Source organism: Camelus bactrianus, chromosome 31 (assembly GCF_048773025.1).
Source record: "Camelus bactrianus isolate YW-2024 breed Bactrian camel chromosome 31, ASM4877302v1, whole genome shotgun sequence".
In the NCBI taxonomy this organism is placed as follows: Eukaryota; Metazoa; Chordata; class Mammalia; order Artiodactyla; family Camelidae; genus Camelus; species Camelus bactrianus.
Window position 1 is genome coordinate 15,105,209 of NC_133569.1, and position 15,948 is coordinate 15,121,156.

General features: G+C 38.9%; 1 protein-coding gene across 1 annotated transcript in view; it reads right to left on the reverse strand.

Annotated features, from left to right (window-relative positions):
• Nucleotides 1-1,446: 1,446 nt before the first annotated feature.
• The window catches only part of MTMR9 (myotubularin related protein 9), a 31,227-nt gene continuing 16,725 nt past the window's right edge, over nt 1,447-15,948 (reverse strand). Inside the window, exons 7-10 of the mRNA XM_010967832.3 lie at nt 14,149-14,290; nt 12,050-12,270; nt 8,906-9,057; nt 1,447-5,730 (exon numbers count right to left, since the gene is read on the reverse strand). Coding sequence (XP_010966134.1) covers nt 5,567-5,730; nt 8,906-9,057; nt 12,050-12,270; nt 14,149-14,290 — 679 coding nt within the window. The 3' untranslated portion in view covers nt 1,447-5,566. The remainder of the gene's footprint in view (nt 5,731-8,905; nt 9,058-12,049; nt 12,271-14,148; nt 14,291-15,948) is intronic.

Consider the following 15,948-nt stretch of genomic DNA (forward strand, 5'->3'; position numbering starts at 1 on the left):
TCATATATGGATGTTTTGTTTAAAGGTATTTATTCCTTTTGGGAAGTCTCACAGTTTTCTTCCGCTTAGTGTTCCATTTATTGGGGGATGATTTTCATCAGCTGAAATATTTTGATTCTCATTTTAATTTTATAGCCTTACATGGATACCATCTGCTATTCCCTATTAACTTTTTGCTTTTGAACTTTTAAAAAATAATTTCAAACTTACAAAGTTTTTCAGTCTTTCCTTTTTCTCTATAAGCAACATACTTTTTTTTTTTAAAAAGAATACACTTATTTTGTAGAATGTCAATTTAAAGTTTGCCTGATGTTACCTCATAATTAGATTCAGGTTGTGCTTTTTGTTTTTGCAAAAATGCCATAAAATTGATGCTGTATTCTCAGTAGATCCTATCAGAAGGCACATGATGTTGGTATGTTCCATTACTAGTGATGTTAATTGTGTTTGGATAAGGTGATGCCTACTAAGTTCCTTTCCTGTAAAGTTACCGTCTTTCTTTTTGTAACTAATAAGAATTTTATGGAAAGATACTTTGCGACTACATGCTTTTGCTCACAAACTTTTACCTGCTGGTTTAGTAGCCACTGACCATGACTCCCTACCTCAGTTACTATTGTAATTATTGCCAAATAATGACTTTCTAATGTCATCATTTTTCCTACATTTCATACTGGGCATTCTACTTAGGGGAGATTTTCCCTCACTGATTTATTCATATCACTATGTACTGAATAAGTAGTATACATAATACACACTCCTAATTCTTGGGAGATACCCGTGAAGTACTTAGGTGGCAAGGTCACGATGTCTGCAGCTCTCCCGCAAATGTTTCAGCAAAATAATGACACTTACACACTCAAGAGTGTTAAATACAAATGTAAAAAAAAAAAGTTAACTATTCAATCTAGGTGAACAGTATATGGGAGATCACTGTTTTGTGCAACTTTTTTGTAGATCTGAATTTTTTCAAAATATAAAGTCCAAATATATATAGCAATTTTAATCAAGACATTGCCAAAATCTTCACAGATAATTGGGGAAAAAATTAGCCTACAGATCTAATTTACTGCATTTGAATGTATTCAAATTTTATTACCATTCTGTAGAAATTTAACACTAGCATCTGTGCAACAGTCCTCTGAGGCAGAGGGAGATGCAACACACAAATCTTATGCACTAAGGTAACAGTACCGTGTTTGACAAGACTGTTTCTCAATTCAATAAACCAGGCTTGACAAAGTAGCCAACTTGGCATAAACGATTCCAGCCTTAGCCAATAAGTGACCTCATCACTTAAGGGAACATGACAAATATTATTAAAATGTTACACAGACTTAACAGATTTCAGAATTTTCCCCTGTATGCAGACAGGTTCACAATACTGAAACCTGTATGTATGTTACAGCACTCTGAGGTTTTAGCAAAGCATACATTATAGACACATTTGGCATACAGTGCAATTTTATTGTGTAAGACATGAATAATAGTGCACTTAAATCCAATAGTCACATTCAAATATATCAAGAGTACAATCCAAATGCCTGGCTATTGAAGAAATACATACTTTTTTTTTTAAAATATCTAAGCTGTACAAGTATATTTTCAGTGTAGATGGTAATAGACCTATAAGGATTCTAAACAGAACTCAGGGGGTGTCTATGTGGAATAAGTCTCCTCTCCAAAGATATGTGCATTTGAGAAGTGAAGCAAATGTCTTGGGCAGACAGACACAGGCGGTGTTGCACAATTTGTATGCTCACAGATGGTTAAACAGAACAGCTCTAGAAGACAGGAAGCTCTTTTTCAGGACAATGTAGCATCTCCAGTGAGCCCTGTTATCTTTCCACTAACTCCAGCACAAACTGCAGTTCTGCAGTGCAGTTCAAACACAGGCTGTGAGATTTCTTGAAGGGAACTTAGGTAACAAGTTCAGGCTTTCTGAAACCTAGCCATGGAGTTTCAGGGGGTCTCTTCTTGGCTATCAGTGGTTTAAAGGAAGAAAATGCTATGGACACTGGATTATAAAGACTCAGTGAAGGCAGAAGTAGTTTTATTCAAGTAAACCAAAATTAGAAAGCTGACACTACCAGGAAATTAGCTTTCATATCATTTGAGAATAAATTTTGATGTAGAAATCAGTCTATTTTTTGTTTAGACGGTGAATCACACAGAAATGCTACCAAGTAATAACTGAGGGTACCAGCTGTGGAGGGGGAAAAGATGCGAGCCATGTAAACAGTAAGAAAACTAACCCATGCTGTCGGAGGCACAGGACAAACCTGTATTAGGTATACTGAATGAGTTCCTTCTCCAAGCTTCCAGAACAGGGGATTAACTATTCTAAACATTGCCCATTTTTTTGTCCAGGAAACAGCTCTCTGATAAAGAGTGCTCATAACACCCTCATGCAGTTTCATTCATTAAATCTGGTCAATACCAAGATGGGGCCCCAGGTTCAGGTCTGATAGTAAGTGAATCTGATGACCTAGGGAAGACTGACAATTAAAATCGCTAATCTTGAAACCAGACAACTTCAAGAGTTACATCTTTAAATTTTTAAAGAATTTTTAAAATGCAACAACAGCTGTCAAGGGACAACTACTGGTCAAATCTTTTCCATGACACTGATTTTTTAATTTAACATAAATACTGACTAAATCAAAGATCAGAATCTCCCCGAAATTCTACCCTTTAAGATGAAAAGCAATGACATATCACCTCTACAAAATCAGGCTTTGGAGTTCAAAGATAAATGTTAAAATTCCCCATAAAGGAACTTGAATGATTATGTCTCCCAAAGTTTTCCCAAAAATTACTTCAAAAACTTTTCTTCAAAAGGCCTTATTTTTCTGAGAAATAAAATACATTTGTAGGTTGTTTTAAACCTATCAGGTTTTATAATTTCCGTTTTTTTCTTCTGATTTAATAAAATCAGAATGAAAAATTTCAAACAATTAATTACCGAAAAGTCTTACCACCCAAAAAGTTTCAGTATTTTTATATAATCAACCAACTATGTTCTTCTGATTTAAAAAAAATTATTAATTTAAACCTAAGGACCCCTGTACTGCTGACAGAGGATGATAACAATCCTTTGTATTTTTAAAATATTCTTGTGGAGCCTGCTTTTCTACATCCCCAAAATGCAAACCTTCACTATAAATAAACACGCCACATTTATCAAAGACAGTTCTCCAAACTGAACCTTTAAGAAGTATCTTCTCATGAGTACATCCATCGCACTTGTTCCTTTCATCCAAGGGATGAGCTCCTTAATAGTATTACTAAAAACTTTCTTCAGATTATACTGATAAAGCAGTTGTTTTTGACAAAGTTCTCAAGTTTGGGGAAACCTTAATATTTGCGTTATTAGATGACCCCTTTGAAAGTGCACTGACACCAAAGTTTGTTTTCACACCCTGTAAACAGAACTGAGGTTTGGACAATCCCTAATTATAAATTAATACTATAACACAAACTTCTCCAGACAGCTTATGATTGCTGTCTCAACGAGAGAAAGAAAAAAAAGTGAAGCATGAAATGGTTACTGCGCTCTCGCTCACACAGAAAACGTTCACCAGGAAGACAGGCGTAAACTGATGGCACACGACTTCTCCACGACCAGCCTGAGAAGAACCCCCTCCACAGTTCCCACCCACGGGACCCTCATGGCCGGTCAGCATCACCAGCGGGAATCCCTTCTAAAGAATTGCTAAAAACATCTCTAGATGGTTTTCCTTATGGGTCTGTTAACTGAGGAGGAAAGGTTCCTTCTGCAATTCTGAGGGCCCTAAAAAAAGCTGGGGTGTTTCCTCTTTAAAAAAAATCAATAGACATTTCACACAACACAGAGATATTCAGAGCAAGAAAAGTGCGTCTTCTTTGCTCCTTGCCTTGGCCTTTCGATGGGGGCTCTAATGCCCCAAGACTCACAACTATGGCCAAGAAAACAGGTCAGGAGTTAAACTGAGCTTACGGAAGGAAGACACATTTCCCAAGAGAGCTCTGACTACGGATTCTTGCCCAGCCTTCTGCTACAAGTCTGAGGAAACAGAAGAAAGACAAAGGTTGGGAAACTGGAGATAGAAAGTATTTCTAAAGCTGGAGATGGGCTTTCTAAGGCCTCTGAATGTGGCCATTGATTTTGCTGGGGTAGGTTTTTAAGGATTTTATTTTTAACTTAATATACAGCTCTAAAGCAGGATTCAGTTTTGGTGTTTTACAATGAAATGGTTATATACAGATGGGATGGAAATAGTACTGAGGATTACTCTTCAATTATCCTTTCAAAGGAAAACCAGAATTGATAGTTTTTGTTAAAATGAGCAGTGCCACAAAACAAAAATGTACGTGGAAAGCACCAAACTACCAACTTTTAGAGTTGCAGGCATAAACCAGCACAGCATACAGTCCTCACTGTTTCTGTAACGTTGAGACATTCAAACTGGCTTCTGAAGTTTAAAACATAGCTGCAACATGTTCATAAACTTTCGCCTCCACTTAAAACTGTATTTGCCTAACACAATGGACAAACCAGCAGAGTCATGGTAAATTTTCAAACAGCTCGAGCCAATGTGAAAATTTTAACGTTCGTATTAGTAAACTCTTAGAATATTTAAAAATAAAACAGAACACGATAAAACATACACATAACATACATAAACCAGTGCAGTAAGAACTTGAGACAAGGGCAGTGCATCTCTGGTTTAAAGAAACCATATTTGTAGCTTAATTATAACAAATCGACATCTATTCTAAATGATGGTTTAATGTTACACCCAGCATTCGATACACATTTGTATGGATGGTCAAAACCCTGAAAAACCAATTCAACACTAATGATACCTTATCAGTAAAAATTCCTATTTTTTTCTGCATTGCACATACTTTTGTCTACTGTTAAAATAAATTTACTTCTTAAGGTAAATATCAGAGGACTATAACTACTGCCCTTGTAAAAATAATTTACCTTGAATAAATATTCCGATTTTCCTTTCCTGACAAAGCAGAATGAGAATGAATTCAGCTCTGTCAGTACAAAACTATTTTAAAGAGAATGGCTACATTATGTGGCAAAGATATTGCAAACAGCATATTAGACACAAAATTCTTGGTTTACCAACCATTTCAAGTTTGAAAATATTTCTGTATTTGGAGTGTTTAAAAGTCTGATCCTTTTTTAAACTAACAATACTCCCTAAAGAGATTAATCATGTCCTTGACTGGTCTGGAGCACTGTTTGGGAAGTGGACGCAGAGAAAAAGGCTTATGCTAAAATGGCATATAACACAAATGGCATTAAATAGGTCACCTGTTTCACATAAAATAAAATTACTAGCACCTCCTTCCTGCTCCCAAAGTGAAGATGACTCGCAGGCCACATGAAACATGAGTAACTATAGTACGTTTCATTCATAAAGTACTGAGAACCCCATTAAATTAGAAGGTTCTCACATCTAAAGCCTTAAGTTCAAGGCTACTGTGTGAAAGTGAACTGAAGGGCAAAGGAGAGATAGGTGGGCCAGCGGACGGACGGTCCTTCCGGGGCATGGGGCTCCTCAATTCAGGGGCTCTGCTGCATCCCATCCTCAGTCTCCAGTTCTGCCAGCTGCCTCCTAAGGATATTCACTTTCGCCTGCAATGCCCTGTTATATTCAATGATGTTAACCATTTCTTCATATGCTTCATCCAAGTACCTGGAGGATCTGTTCCAACGTAGGAAAATACCTATTGAATCCAGGACAGGAACACAGGAGGGAAAAGATACACACAACGGATTAACATTATAATTGTGGGTAATAGGGAGTCCCATGCATTATAATTCTGTTTTTTTTTTTATCTCACAATTCACATGTGTGTTTTATTATACTCTCAAATATACAGAAACCCTGAGGTATTGAAAGAGTACAATTAACTACAGCACTTAATAAGTCACTGTGTACATGCTCATTAATTCTTCAAAAAACCCCACAAAACTGTAAAATAGATCAAAAACTGTTCTCTGATATATTCAGGAATACAAGTTAACCATAAACTTTCCAATTTCACAATACAAATTAAAAAAAAAAATTAAAGACCTTTACCCAGAACTGTAAGACCTCGTACATGTGTGAAATCACTTTCCCTGTACAGGTGGTGGTTACGGGAAAAGCAAAGCCACAAAGCTGTCACTGAAAAGCCTGGACTTCAGTGCGCTCTCTCCCTCTCTGTTACTTAGGAGACAATCTTCCAGTTCTGCAGGCAATTGCCTCCTTCCCCAGATAACAATAATTATCCTTTTATCACGGAGTGAAAGACATTTTCTCTTCTACACAGACGTACGTTAGCGATACCATCCCAAAATAATGGCTTAAAGACATTCAAGTCAGGAAGTACAAACACTATTCAGGCTGCGACGTGCCAGCAGCTGGCAAGTTCACAGAGGTTTTATGATTGAGTAAAAACCCTTTCTACAAGCTGCCTTGTGCCCTAGAGAGTCTCGTGGTGTCCAAATGGTACTCTCAGAGAGGAAAAATAGGAACACAGCCTAAAAACTGACTGACCTGTGTTGATTTTCCTATTTAATGAGCTTATTTTGAAAATCCTGTCCTTCAATACAGGAATTTCTTAATGGTTCAGTACAATACAAAATGCAAACAGCAGAGAGACATTTTCAGGCCGGAGTAGTCTCAGTATGCAACCCATGTACCTACCATGAGAGTATTCCACCTCACACAGACTTTCTTCCAGGTCTAATTTGAGCAGACAGTAAATACACAGTGAAACCCTGTTCTTAATGGACTAGCAGGAATTCATTCACAGAACAACACAAATTTTCTTCTATCGTGTAATCCCTGAACTCTCAGGGAGCTGTGGTAGACACTAGTTAAGCTGTCCTTTATGCCACCCGACCCCCAATCTGGTCTTCCTCACAAGTAGCTAGTCTCCTACTTCAGTTGTTAAACAGGAAAGTGGCTTTTAGACAAGGTGCCCCAGAAGTCTTAAATAAGAAGTGCAGCATTTGTAATCTCTCATTTAAGAGATCGCTTGTCCTGCACACCTGACTGTCTAAACAATCAAGAAAGCAAGCCAGGAGAAGCTCTGAGCAGCCCCAAGTCCCCAGGGCACTGAAGCTCAGGCTCAGAGAAGCGCAAGACTATCGGTGAGCGCTTCCCCACCATTCTAACCAGCGGACACCTCGACAGAGAAGGTCAGAGGCATGAACTGAGGGGAGGGCGCAGCTGAGGACAGACTCGCCAAGCAGAACAGCTCTGAGAGGTGGAAGCCAGAGAAGGGACAGAAACAGGCTTGGTCTCAAACCAAGGAAGCAAAGCCATCTGAGAACCCTTTACACGCAAAAAGCAAACAGGTCCCACACAAGAGTTGTCCTTGAGAGCAGAATTTGTCAGAACCTGGTAGAATAACTGACTTTCATGGTGGTTCAGCACAGTTTATCCAACAGCTACCATTCCTGCAATGTATGCCTTTTGCTGTTCAATACAAAGATGGATAAAGATGTACTTACCACCTTCAAAATGACTGAAAGGAAATTAAACGGCATTTTATAGTCTTTGTTTAATGAATGCATAACATATTTTAGATAGATTTTATTTATTTTTTAAATAAGCTTTGGTATTTAAGGAGATAAGCTTCAGGAATCTGAAAAATTAATGTAGGTAAAGCATCTTCTTTAGAACAGATCTGAAAGTGAAGCCTGGATTACTGTTTCACATAAACAACGAGATGCCTGTGTTGCTGCAGTGATGGACGGTGTACACGCAGATTTATGGAAACTTAATAGAATGACTAGCTCGTGAAGCCTTAAATGGCATTTAACAGAAGAACCTAATGACTACTTACTAAAGTAACAGAAACCAGCTCCTAGGAGCGTACGGTTTACTCCTGAACCAACCACCTACCACTTTCTTACCAAAAACGAATGAACTTTCCCTCACACCCATTAGGACGGTCACCACCAAAATGGGGAAAAAACCCAGAAAGTAACAAGTACTGGAGAAGATGTGGAAAAACTGAACACTTGTGCACAACATGGTGGTGGGATTGTAAAATGGTGCAATCATTACGGAAAACAGTATGCAGTGCAATCATTATGGAAAACAGTACGCAGGTCCTCAAAATATTAAATTATCGTATGATCCAGCAATTCTACCCGGTTTACAGACACAAAAGAATGGAAAGCAGAGTCTCGGAGAGATATCTGCATACCTGTGCGCCAGAAGATGGAAGCAACTCAAGTGCTCACTGACGTATGAATGGATAAACAAAATGTGGTATATACATACAATGGGAAATTATTCAGTCTTAAAGTGGAAAAAAATCCTGTCCCAAGCTACTACATTAATTATGTTAAGTGAAACAAGCCAGTACAGAAGGACAAACACTGTCTGGTTCCACTTACATGAGGTCCTAGAGTGGTCACGGCCAGGGGAAAGCAGAATGGTGGTTGCCTGGGGCTGGAGAGGGGCACTGGGAAGCTGTCACTTAGTGAACACAGAGTTTCAGGTTTGCAAGATGAAAAGCTCTGGAGGCCTGTTTCACAACAATGTGATACACTTCATAGTGAACTGCACATTTAAAGATGGTTTAAAGTTGGTAAGTTTTGTGTGTTTTCGTCATAATTTTAAAAAGTAATGTACCTTCTCATCGAGAGAAAATATCCAAAATAAACAGCAGTATCCACTAAAGGATCACTGTCAGCTTCCCAAGTGGGGACTGAAAAGAGCTGCAACAAGCCAGCAGACAGGAGAGAGAGAACACTGCCTACACTGAGCAATGACAACCGCACACAGGTCGGAGGTCAGGTCCACCTCACCACCTGCCAGTGTCAGCAGTGCGCACTCACAGGCATCGAGAGGACGGCCTAGACCATTAACAAAAGGTTTGCAAAGGATGCACAGCTTACCCTCCCACAGCTGAAGGCTCTGTGGAGCAACCGAAGGCCAGATGACAAGATTGTTGGCTTCAAAGAGAGGGTTGGTGAACTTGCTCAGTTCACTGGGCCGGTTGACCCAGGACCACAGAGACATCGTTTTCTGCTGTAGCTTCAACTTACATCTGATCAAGAAAGGAAATTACCATTACAGCAATTAACTTATGACGACTACTATTAAGCGCTCCTTCCAACAGGACACTTTCTTTTCTAAGTATGTTAGAAGGCAGAACACGAGACTTTCAGCAGAGGAACAAGATATCGTAAAATAAAAATATTCATCAGAGAATTCAATCAGCATTTTAACTGTCAACAACAACAACAAAAAAACTGTTTTACAGTCTTCCAAAGCTGGAAAGAAAGTTAATCCATCAAGAAGATATAATAATTATTTTTAAAAAATAATAATAAAAAATAAAAAGATGTAATTATAAATACATATGTATGTTGCACCTGAGCCACAAAATATATGAATCAAAAACTGACATAACGGAACACAAAAATAGACAATCCTATAATATAGCTGAGGATTTCACTATCCCACTTTTGCAAACGTACAGAACAACTAGACAGAAGATAAATAAGGAAACACAGGACTTACACAGTATATAAGACAAATATAGAATACTGTACAGCAGTACACACATTCCTCTCAAGTGTGCACGAACATTCTCCAGCACAGACCACACGTTAGGTCACAAAACAAACTTCAATAAATTTTTATGCAAATCACTAAAATGAGGTTTACACCACTTTACAGCCACCTAGGGTGACTACATCAAAAGGGCAGACAATAAAAAACGGTGAAGACATGGAGAAAGCGGAGCCCTCATACTTTGCTGGTGGGAATGTAAAATGGTGCTGCCGCGTTGTTTCACAGCTCCTCAAAAGGCCAGAGTTACCATATGACACACAATTACAACCCTAGGTTTACATCTAAGATAAATGAGTATGTGTCCACACAAAAACCTACATACAAATGCTTAATGCAGCATTATTCATGGCAGCCAAAAGGTGAAACAAGCCATTCTACAACGTGGCTGAACCTTGAAAGAAGCCAATCACAAAAGACCACATATTGTAGGATTCCATTTATATGAAATACTCAAAGAGGCAAATTTATGGATTTGCAAGAGCAGATTACTGGTTATCAGCGTAGAGGAGGGAGGGAAGGAGAATGAATAGTAACTGCTGGTGGATATGGGGTTTGTTTTAGGGGTGATGAAAATGTTCTAAAATTAGGTGCAGTGATGGTTGTACAGCTCTGAATATACCATATGTTAAAAACTGCTGAATAAATACCCTTTAAACGGGTGAATATTATAGTAAATGCATTGTATCTCAATAAAGCTGTTTTTAAAAAGGTAACATCTTCCCTTTTAATTGAAGTCAACTTTTACCAAGAAGTTTCAGTGGTTTTTAAAGATTTTTTACAATAAGGCCAGTTAATATTTCAATCTGCCAAATTCACAAAGTTCAAGTAATTTTAGACTTTGTATTCATAACAAACCTTAAAAGCTCTTATTCTTTTGTATATAAAATTTAAAAGGAAAAAAAAGTGTGATCATTGCTTTCTCTTAGGTCATTTCTTCTAATTAAACTCTATTCTGAGCAGCAAAATTCTAGGTTTTAGAAGAGAGAACAGAACCCTGAAGTCAGGAAGCATTAACCCTTTCATCTATTGTTAACAAGGAAAAACAGGAAAAAATTATCAATAGCTTATATTTTCTTTGGATTAACTGTGATGTTAAAGAATAGTATCTGGGGTGGAAAGGGCAACATTTATGGCATTTCCATCCCAAGTCAATTCAAATCCTACTTTTTGGAAGTAGGCCTGTTCTTCTGTATAATATAATGATTACAAGTAAAATAAGATAATTATTACTAGAAAGCTAATTTAAAATGATATTAAAATACCCAAATACATTTCATTAATTGAAAAAAACTGAGGTACAATGTTCAAAAGATTCATTTAAGCCTAAACTATGAATGAACAGCCCAGGATAATCCCTACCTGCAATCCACCCGAGTGTTTTTACACAGGTTCAATTTTGCAATGCCAACATAAGGCATTTCAGCTTGAACAAGTTAATCCTGTCCCAATTACATACTACTGTCAAGGAAAATACTCAGAGCAAATACCGCTGAGGGTACAGAAGAAACAGAGTAAATTATAAACACATCCATGAAATTAGTCAAACTGATCGCACAAATCACATGTGGCTACAATAACCAGAGTACAATGAGGACTCTGTGGTGATGGACAACTTTCTAGAGTAAATAGTTCTAAATTTCCCCTACTTCAGAAGACAAAATCCATAAAAAAAAAAAAAGTCAAAAAATTTGCCAATCCAGACTTAAGTGAAAAACAAGTATTGCACTATGTGCTTAAATTTTAAACCGGTAAAGATGCAGTAATTCCATTCTTTTGTGAAAACTATTGTTTAAATTTATTATTCAATTAAATGATGCCAGCTACCAGCCAAGGGACAAATCCTGCCTCCTACCTGGAGGAAGCCTTTTGATTGTCCCCAAATGAGAGTACCAGTTCAGCAGCTTTAATGGTCATTCTGGTATAAACCTCCCACTTAAACCCATAAACTTGATGGCATGTGAACTAAGAAGCACGACTGTCACTCTGGGCCGGAGGACAATTTCTCGACGTAAAAGAGGAAAGGAAGTCTACAGCAGGAGTGGGAAGGCCATTCTTCTGGTGCCTGACTGGCTGTGTGTCACTGGACAGGTGACTCACCTCCATGGCCCTTCTCTTCCTAATCTGTGAAACTGGACGGAGAGCAGAGCTGGACTATACGTTAGAGCTTCTCCCAGAGGTAAGAGACTGTGCTCCAGCATCTAAAATGGCCGCCCAGTCTACTCAAAGCTGTTAAATCAGCGTATGGACTAATTTTAATCTAACAGAACGAAATTCAGGATGTGTTCTCACCTAGCATGTGACAGGCTCATACTAAGAACACACTTCATGTAACTTAATTTATATTAACTGTAACCTCTACCATCTTATAAATAACATTAATGCAGAACGAAACCCTGGTCTCTTCTAGGAAGTGACCAAAACAACTAAAAACGAAATGGCCCCCCTGTGAGCAGTGTACCCACCTTTCACTTTCATTGTTGCCCAGAAATGTTCCAAACTGCGAGGCATACGCATGCTCAAAGAGCATGATGAGGAAATTCTCATTAAACTCAAAAGAACAAGGGAACTGACGAAGAATCTGCCACACACAGTCCAAGAAGAGAAGAAACACAGGCGACTCCCACTTCTGCCGACTGTTACAATAGGCTGACTGAGCGCAGCGCTGTTGGAATGGGTGACCAGCCTAGGAGAAAAGACGGAAACGCGGCAGTCACTTCCTGGTGAGGTCACATGACAGCACGTTCTAGTCACAAATTTCACATAGCTGCAACACAACTATCACTAAAGGGAACAGCATATAATTCGCTCTTTAATGATTTCTTGGTTTAAGACAATTTTCAACAGCTAAGGAAAAAGACATTGATTTCCAAATCCTTAACGAGGCTGCGCAGTTAAGACACAACCATAAGAACTGCAGTTGCTCTTGGAATATCAAGTAGAAGAATAATGAACTCCAGGAACAGGAAACATCCATCTTTCCAGGTCTGTGAGATCTGGATCAAAGTCAGAGAACATAAGCTGTTCAGGTACAAAACAAAGGACACCCCCCCCCCAATCCCTGCTCTAAGCTCCACAAGCCTCACCACTGAGCAGAGGTAAATGTGGGTTCTCACAAACTTCATCGGGTCACTCCTGACATTAAACCTTCAATTACATACGAAAAAAGGTTACTATCATGAAGACAACTCTAGGAATACTTTTACATTGGACAAGGCTGTCCTTAATTTCCCCAAAAATAACTTCTCCCAAAATAATTTTCTCCCAAAAATATTTGGAAGAGCCTGCCATCTACTGACCAAAGGAAATAAGAATCATCTGGCTCTCTGGCCCACCCGGGACCTGAGTGCTGACCTTGTCCCCCAGATTACGCCCTTCTAGGCACTTCACAGACCTGCTGTTTCTTCGGGTCCTCATACTACTTTATCTGACAAAGACAGTGCCATCAGCATGGATGGGATTTTGATACCCATGAAAATGGTAATACATACATCAGTAAGCCATACTCATTTGTTTGTCTGCTGTGCATCATAAGAAATGTAGCTGAATAGATTTTCAACACAGAGATAAAGGTCAGCTGTCAGGGTGGGCAGACATGGTATATGCATCATGGCATTAACACAGTTAAATAATGAACTGTAACCAGAAGGGCCAGAAATGATTTTTCTCCAGAGATACTTCCACTTTCAAGATACATCTAAATATTTGTTTTCAATCACAATCATGTACTAAGTTACACCGGGCACGTACATTTCTAAGTTCATCTCTGACTTGGAGGATTTCAATCTATTTTATGGGACCTTTATGTTAGCTGTCCTTCAGCATTATGTGACAGCATTGTGTTGTGTTCTAGGGACAAACAGCTGAATTGGGCAAGGTTCCTTGAACTCAAAGAAGTCACTTTATTTGGGTCTAGTTCAGGAAACAAGGCATGAGGAAAATGGGTCAATTTTACCTATGAAGGAAGTTAAGACCCCAAAGACCTCATGAACGCAGCGACGCTTAGCTGGGTCTTAAAGGGGGAGAAGGGTTTCACCTGGCGGGGAAGACGACAGAACGGAGCCAGGCGAGCAGAAGGCAGACAGCGCTAAAGCACACGCCTCGCACTGTTTTTATCTCTAGCAAAACTAAGTTCTGCAAGACAAGATTATGTCTTACATCCTTTTTGTTTCCCCTGCAGGTAACAAAATACAACTACAAAGCATTTGTGAAGGAAATGAAGTGCCAAGTGAGCAATACAAGCAAAGAGGGAGATGGAAAGTGAGAGGCAGTAAAGACGACACATATTTATTGAGAGGAAGATAGAAAACTAAACATACAATTTAAACATCTGAGTCAATCAGAATTTCATATGAAAAATTGTGCTCTACACTGGAATTTACCACAACATCGTAAAGTGACTATAACTCAAAAAACAAACAAACAAAAAACACACGGCAACCTTAAAATGAGGATCAAGACAGGAAAAAAAAAAAAAGGATTCCATACATTATGCCCATTCCCACAAACCAGCATCAGAGCCCAGTTGGGGCGGTTCCTCTCTGGACCAAACAGCTTCTCTCACCTGCAGCCACTCTCTTTCTATCAAGGCCTCAAAGCCACGGATGGTCCTGCTTCTTGGTTCCAAGATGATCTGGGCCAGGGAGGTGACCTGCAGTGTGGAATCAGTTCCTTCTGTTCCGTGAATCAGTATGGATGCTCCTTCCCTGATGGGAAAACCCAGAGCACAAATGGGACACTCCCAACACGGTCAACCAGCTTTGAAATACTGTCCTCAAGGCGTGTTTATTATTAACAAAGTCTTGTGAGTCCACTCTGTCCTACAGGGCTTAGAGTCTAACTAAGGCATATGAAGGGGGCTTCCCTTGGGGAAAATATAAAACCAGTGAGTCCCGAATTCCACATCACAAGAACCCTTTTAAGTTATAACAAGTCAGAGAACTGTTTAGCTGAATTTTTTTCTTCTTTTACAAAACTGGGCAGCAAACCTCATCACACTAGTAGACGCTGACCTTTTCTGCTTTAATAGCTGACAAAGGTCTTTTCTCACCAAACCTAGAAACACACACTTCAGGTTATTTTTCTGTATCTCTCTGGCCTTGATTCTTCTTTCCACCATCAGCTCACTGTAAGGATGCCTTCATGAACTGTAATGGATCTGGGAAACAAGTCCTAACCATGCTTTGAGAAACATGACAGCAGGAAGAATTTTTAAATATACACACATATACACAAAGCTGTCAATTTAGGAAGTCAGTGGCAATGACACTGCTCCCCAGGAGGTGCCCAGGACCCCACAGTTCTAAGAAGAGTGGGAGGAAACACCAAAAACTAAATTAACTACACCTCTCCTCCCCTTCTGCCTTTTTAAATTGAAATGACAGTGAAGGAACTTATGGAAAAAAGGCAAATGAGCTCACCACTTTCCCATTAAAGCTTCATGTTTGGCTCCTACTGTTAATTAATTCCCCACGCACAGACACTTTCACACGTCTGTGACGAAGGTAACTTCTTCTCACTTCCACTGAAAACTTAGACAACGTGGTTGTAAGTGTCTATTAGAACTCATGTTTCATAAGCAAACAGAAACCTCTGCACTCAGTACGTAAGGGGAAATATTTTTAACTTAGCTTAAAAAAACCCAAACCACTTAATATTAACATATCACTCTATGTTATTTATTTCTCTGCCACAGAACCTTAGTCTTTAACTCCCATATTTTATCAGATGAATGAGCTTCACTTTCTAAAACAAAGAATAGTGACAGCCTGGGATTCCTGACACCAAGAGTCTGCCCATTCGTGGCACCCGGTGCCCATGTGGTAAATCGCTAACTCACCACATGATCTTAAGCAACCGTTCGATTATCAATGTCTACTAACCATTAAAAAATTATTTATAGAGTCCCCTAACTTGGAAGCATCAATAAAACAAAGTCTCAAAGAAAAGTGCCATCCAACTCTGTGGCGGCAACCTACCTACCTATTGCTTCCGCGGGAATCCCCCTCTTAAAAAGGGCTTTCTAAGCTTCTGCAACAACTTATACCCATCCTTTGTTCAAGTCTTCTGCCTCAAGTCTCAAGGACTAGCAACCTTCAACTGAGTCAATAAACCAAAATCGCTTCATATGCATCACATCACTAGCGTCAGGTTTCCTCAACTTGAGACCCAGGTATAACTGTACATAACAGGCAGTTTGTAACGAGACAGCTGAGACATTAGAAAGGATCATTTACTGTGTAACAACGTTACATGTTTCTTTTCATTGCTATTTCAAAAATTTCTTGAAGGCCAAGTTTGGCCCTCTGAAGAGAAATAAGAAAACATCTTTTCATTCTTTTTCAGTTTAAGAAAAGGAAAATTG